The sequence below is a fragment of the Morus notabilis genome, unplaced genomic scaffold (assembly GCF_000414095.1).
Source record: "Morus notabilis unplaced genomic scaffold, ASM41409v2 Scaffold101, whole genome shotgun sequence".
NCBI classification, from domain to species: domain Eukaryota; kingdom Viridiplantae; phylum Streptophyta; class Magnoliopsida; order Rosales; family Moraceae; genus Morus; species Morus notabilis.
Window position 1 is genome coordinate 168,315 of NW_010364303.1, and position 6,139 is coordinate 174,453.

The window sequence follows — 6,139 nt, forward strand, 5'->3', positions numbered from 1 at the left end:
AAAAAAAAAAAAAAAAAAATTATATGCATGCCACTTGTACGTAATAGTTTACATGGTGAATTTTACGCCCTTTCCCTAATTTGGGTTTTTGTTTTCTTTAATTTTTTTTATTTCATAACCACCCTCATAGGGTAAATGTTAAAATATTTCAATAAAGATTGGGTTAAAAAAGCACACGCATAATATAATATATAACTGATACATACATTAATTTGCCAACTTCCACACCGGGAAGCCAAAACAGCAATAGGAGTACTTCGATGTGGCAGTGCAAAACAAGTACGTGTAATTTCATGCAAAATCAAACAAAGGCAGGGAAAATTCCAGGAAACTACCTCCACACTATCTTAGACAATTACATACGAGAAGGGATTTTGCTGCCATGATATTTTCGCCTTTTTTTTCCCCTCTATATATAAAGCTCTGGCAGATCTAACCGAGAGAGAAAGAGAGAGAGAGATTAATACTTTCTTGGTTCATTTTTTACAACTAAGAGGAAGTTCTCGTCATGGACGGCTCAAACGATCTTGTTCAGGCCTTTAACGCCATAGAAAATGGCATTAGTGATTATAATGTTAAGGGCAGTTTTGTGGCAGGGAAGAATGGAAGAACACCGCAAACCATGTCGTCGTCGTTGCTTCGAAAGAAATCGGACCCGATTCTGATTTCGAAGTTTCGGTTCCAAATGCTCAGAGACTTCCTCACCAATTTGCAAGAGGTGATACTCGGCACCAAACTTGCTATTCTCTTCCCTGCCATTCCTCTTGCGATTGCGGCCGATTTTTATCACTTTGGTAGAGTAAGTACTATATTATTGGTCTCCGTATTAAAGATATCAAATAATTGATAATAATCAATTATTTGCTTTTTTTTTTTCCTTTTCTTTTTTGTCATTCTTCTTTATTTGGTATTTTTTTTTATCGATAAGTTTTGTAAATATTTGTTTCCCATAGCCATGGATTTTTGCTTTGAGTTTGCTTGGACTCACCCCACTTGCTGAACGTGTCAGCTTCCTTACTGAGTAAGCTTTATATGTAATATGTAACTCACTCCTATGCGTTACGTTTACATTATTAATTGTATTTTATGAGAGAATATGAATTTGCTAATAATATTTTTTGTTTTCCATATTTTCTCTACCATGCACGAAAAATCTCAGACAAATTGCATACTTCACTGGTCCAACAGGTATATATATACACATGTTTTACGCGCCAATTATCTCATCCATATTATATATTAAAACATGCATGTATATATATTGATATATATGTTGATTTGCAGTTGGAGGATTATTGAACGCAACATGTGGCAATGCAACAGAACTAATAATAGCACTATTTGCTCTTCACCAAAAGAAAATTGACGTTGTCAAGTACTCCCTTTTGGGTTCCATTATCTCAAACCTCCTCCTTGTTCTCGGCACTTCTCTTCTCTGCGGAGGCCTTGCCAACCTGAAGAAAGAGCAAAGATATGATAGAGTAAGACATCTCGATACATACAAACACGTGTATATATATATATATATATATATATATATATGTATGAACGTAGCAGCATTTGAGCACCACCCGCTAATTGAAGATAGATCCTGTGATATGGGATCTATAGGTGTGGCCCACTTTTAATTAGTGGCGGTACTCAAACATTTTCCATGAGTCTGTTATAGTACGGGAGTCTCTTTGACATTGGGATCCGCCTTTTATAGAGAGAGATTACATATTGCATGTTTTCTAAAAATTGACATTATCTTTTGACAGAAACAAGCGGATGTGAACGCACTTCTTCTGCTACTGGGATTGCTGTGCCACATGTTGCCTATGATGTTAAAGTTTGCCGCAACGCCTGGCATATATGTAGCCAATTATACGCTTCAGTTGTCAAGAGCAAGCAGTATTTTTATGCTTGTGGCCTATGTAGCCTATATCTTCTTCCAGTTAAAAACACATCGCCAGTTGTTTGATGCTCAAGAGGTGATCATTAGTGTTAATTAATTAATTATACATAACAATTTCTATAAGACCACTCCCCAGAAAAACAAGTTAATAACGTACAAGAAAACAATGAATTAGTTCATATATTGTCTCATTGATTACGTAGGCCTTGATCGAGTGCAAGTAATTATATGCTCACTGGTTCTTCTTCTATAAGCCACAGAAACAGTGAGAAGACACAATGTTGCTGTTTCTCTCCCTTCTTTTGAGGGGAGAAAAAACAGTCGCTTTTTTGTCTTAGTTTTTAATGGAAAAATGTCAAATGTTGAAATTGCTAAAAATAGGATAATTTACAGATTCCTTAATCTATATAACTAGGTAAAATATACAACACAACTACCAAAAGATAGAACCCATATGTAAAATCATATTGTGTACGACTCATTAATTTCCTAGTAATTAGTGGACAATATTACAAATATGTAAGACCCACTTCCTATTCACTAGTAGACAGTCCTACAAATATATATGAGGTCGGGGCTTGGCCCCCACCTAATTGTGGGGCTCAGCCCCAGTGACAAACCGAGGCGTGAACTTGCGGTTTCCTTTTGTATGTTATTAGGTATTTGTCTGTTTCATCATGAAGTTTATTGTCTAACGTCACCAAATACTATTGACCGTTTGATATGTCGCAATTATCCATTCTCAACCCTTAGCCGTGAGATCTAGATCGGTCTTACTTGGATGCCATCGTACTCTTGCACTGTTTGCTAATTTAGTTTGTATAAAATCGCAAACACTTTCTAATTAGTACAACTTTTCGAAGCACGACTCTCATGGAACTTAGGCATGTATAACGCAAATATAATCAATACTCATGCTAATTACAACAAGGCTAGTTTCATCACTTTGATATTGAAGCCTTTGTGAAAATGCAATCTTTAGGCCTAAATGATTGACACCCTTGTTTTAATGCCATCAATACAGGAAGATGAAGAGGAAGAAAAGGCAGCAATAGGATTTTGGAGTGCATTTAGTTGGTTGGTTGGTATGACAATTATCATAGCCTTGTTGTCTGAGTATGTTGTCGGTACAATTGAGGTATGCAAAGCCTCACTTTTTTGTTCATTGAAAAAAAGAAAAAATCAATTTAGTAATAGATTTTTTTTTTTTCTCCTCAATAAGCCGATTAAATGAAATATTCTTTCTGAATTAGGCTGCATCAAGCTCATGGGGCATCTCCGTTAGCTTTATCAGCATCATTTTGCTACCTATTGTTGGAAATGCAGCAGAACATGCTGGATCAATCATTTTTGCTCTAAAAAACAAGTTGGTATGTCACATTAACACCCTTTTGTTTTCACTACAGTGTCAAGTAAATTTACTTAATTTGAATTTAATACAAATTTTTGGGTTTTATCATATGTAGGATATTTCTTTAGGGGTTGCTTTGGGATCTGCAACTCAAATTTCTATGTTTGTGGTACGATTCAAGTTCTTATCCAAAACTAACATTAAAAATTTCTTCAAAAAAATATTTTAAACTCCCAAGAAATAACATAAACTATCTGTTAATTCAGGTTCCTCTAAGTGTGATTGTTGCCTGGATCATGCACGTTCCTATGGACCTTGATTTCAGCCTCCTTGAAACTGGCTCTCTTGCATTCACCATAATTATCACTGCTTTTACTTTACAGGTCTTCCTTCTAATCAAGATTTATCATAATGATATATGTAAATTCTAAGATTATTATCACTAAAGCTCCCTGAACTTTAGGGTCATTTCTAGTTTGCCACATGAGTTTTAAAAACTCTCATTTTGCCCCCTGAACTTTGAATTGTTCTCACGTAACCCCTTCTGTTGTAATTTCTGTTAACATCAGACCAAAAAAGGAGGTTAAGTGTTTGCCATGTGGTTCTTATATGTTTTGTTTTTAATAGAAATTCAAACAGAAACACCACAAGATTGCATTACTCTCTTTTTTTCTATTAGTTTTTAACAAAAATTACAACAAAAAGAGTTATGTAATTCAAAGCTCATGAGAGAAAATGAGAGTTTTTAAAATTTAGGGAGCAAACTGAAAATGACCTTAATATTCAGGAGCACGGGTCATAATAATCCTAAATTCTACCTCTACAGTTTGTATGTTGAAAATTGTTACCATTAGTTATTTAAAGCACACAACTCTACAATTTTTGCAGGATGGAACTTCACATTACTTGAAAGGAATGGTTCTTTTCATGTGCTACCTCATCATTGCTGCATGCTTCTTTGTTCAGAAAACACCACTTAGTAAGTCAATGCCAATTTGCCAACTTCTGTATTTATTATCGCTTTCATTGCCGCCCCTCTGGTTATATTGATGGTCTCATTCAATTCGTGAACGTTTCAAGTACTTGAATATTATTTATTGGACAAAAACGGAAGAATTTATGATTCTGCAGTAACATCATTTTTAATCCTTTCAAGATGCATTGAGTTTCATATCATATTATCATACATATAAAATCACTTATTAACACAATTTATCTCCTCGTATTTTTCATGGTAGACAATATGAATTTCAATTTTGGAGCAGAACTTGAACCATCCTCAGGAGCTTTGGCTGCTTGATATCAGGCAGCACGTTGGGAAGTTATTTCCCAAATAAAGAACAGTGCAAAGAAGTTCCATTTCTCATACTATTTCGAACATTTCTCAACCCTGAAAGAACTGTTTAATTTCCATTTTGGTTCTCAAAAATCCTATTCCAAATAGAGAGCTCAAGTGAGATGAGAATTGAGAGTCTCGGCTACAAAGAAAAGAATCTCAACTCCGAGAAGGAAGTGTTTTGTGTATATACTTCTGCTCTCTCTATGCCTTTCTAATAAGGTTTCTTTATTTCTACAAAATTTTTCTCCTGTGTGACTGTTTTTTGCCCAGTATTCCACAAAAAGCAAATGTGTTGGCTAATGCATAGGAAAATGTCCCTTGTAGCTAGCTTCTACTAATAATCCATGTAATAAAACTCTCCGGCTCAATAAAAGTCAATTCTATCTGTCAAATAAAGATAGTGAAAATATCAGGGCCGACTTTCTCTCTTTTCTTTTTGTTGGTAAGTTGGCGGTTTTATGTTCCATTTAATGGTGGCTAAACAAGATGAGACAGAATATTTCACCTAAATAAAAGTTGATACTATTCGATAATACCCTTCAGTTTATTCTCGAAGATTGTGTATACTCATTAGAGGTGTCCACGTAATCAATGGATTTGATCAACCTGTTCTTTTTATTAGATTTGCAATTGATTGGAATTTTCACAATCCGAATGTTACGGAATGAGGATTTTTCAATATGCAAAATCCATACATTTCGAATTATATATATGTATTTATTATATAATATATGTATATTTATTTTTCTAGATGGTTTTATGAAGTTTGTTTATTATAGTGGATTGCAATGCTAAACTTTAGTTTGTTGGAGACTCGAATTCAATTGTGTTCTAATTCAGTTAGTTGGTTTTTTTTTTTTTTCAACTAGCTCTTTTTTATTTTGTCTTTTAATTGATAGATTCCACTCTTACAATTTGATCATTTCCCCATAGTAAGAAAATTTTTATGTTATTTGCAAAATAAAAAACTATTTTTGCAGCTTTTCTAAAAATATGGGTGCATGGAAGTGTTTCTTGCTAAACTACAGAAGATACATTTATAATTACCCCACTGTAATCACTAGGGAATAATGGGATCCATTTCAATTCATGTTTTCTTCTCATCAGCTCATTACATATCAATGTCCACTCCCTCTTTATGAATTAGTCTTTTTTGCCCCCCCTGAAACTTTGAATTAGCTGGTTGCAAATTGGAAAAAAATAAATAAATAAAAGTTAGTCAATTAATCTTCACCATGAATGTAGGATGCATCTAGTGATTATAGTTATTCAGCAATCATACAAAGACAAGAGCACCATATCTAATCCTTTATTAATTAGTATCCAATATATCCGAAAAGCTGTTTTGTACTAATATAATTTCTTGAACGTAATTGTGAGCTAATGTTGTGTCACTAGTTTTGTTAGGAAAAGAATACTGTGATGTGGTTAGTTTTGCATGGAGTTCAAGAGGCAAATGCTACTGTTTTTGTATGATCTTGTGCGTCGGGCACCAAATGGTTATGCATGTAAATCCTTGCTATATACGCAACACGTAACTCCATATATCATT

The 6,139-nt window shown here is 34.1% G+C and overlaps 1 protein-coding gene across 1 annotated transcript; it reads left to right on the forward strand.

Annotated features, from left to right (window-relative positions):
• The first annotated feature begins 464 nt into the window (after positions 1-464).
• Positions 465-4,994, forward strand: LOC21404844 (vacuolar cation/proton exchanger 3). The gene is made up of 11 exons (XM_024170965.1): positions 465-799; positions 954-1,021; positions 1,160-1,188; positions 1,285-1,481; positions 1,761-1,973; positions 2,922-3,035; positions 3,151-3,267; positions 3,364-3,417; positions 3,515-3,631; positions 4,137-4,227; positions 4,487-4,994. Exons 1-11 carry the CDS (start codon positions 509-511, stop codon positions 4,546-4,548), a joined length of 1,353 nt encoding a protein of 450 aa, XP_024026733.1. The 5' UTR covers positions 465-508; the 3' UTR covers positions 4,549-4,994.
• The last annotated feature ends 1,145 nt before the right edge of the window (positions 4,995-6,139 follow it).

Coding starts and splice junctions, on each gene's coding strand:
- LOC21404844 (XM_024170965.1), top strand. CDS start 509: ATGGACGGCTCAAACGATCTTGTTCAGGCCTTTAACGCCATAGAAAAT. Junction 3,268..3,363: donor TTGCTCTAAAAAACAAGTTG/GTATGTCACATT, acceptor TATCATATGTAG/GATATTTCTTTAGGGGTTGC. Junction 4,228..4,486: donor TGTTCAGAAAACACCACTTA/GTAAGTCAATGC, acceptor TTTTCATGGTAG/ACAATATGAATTTCAATTTT.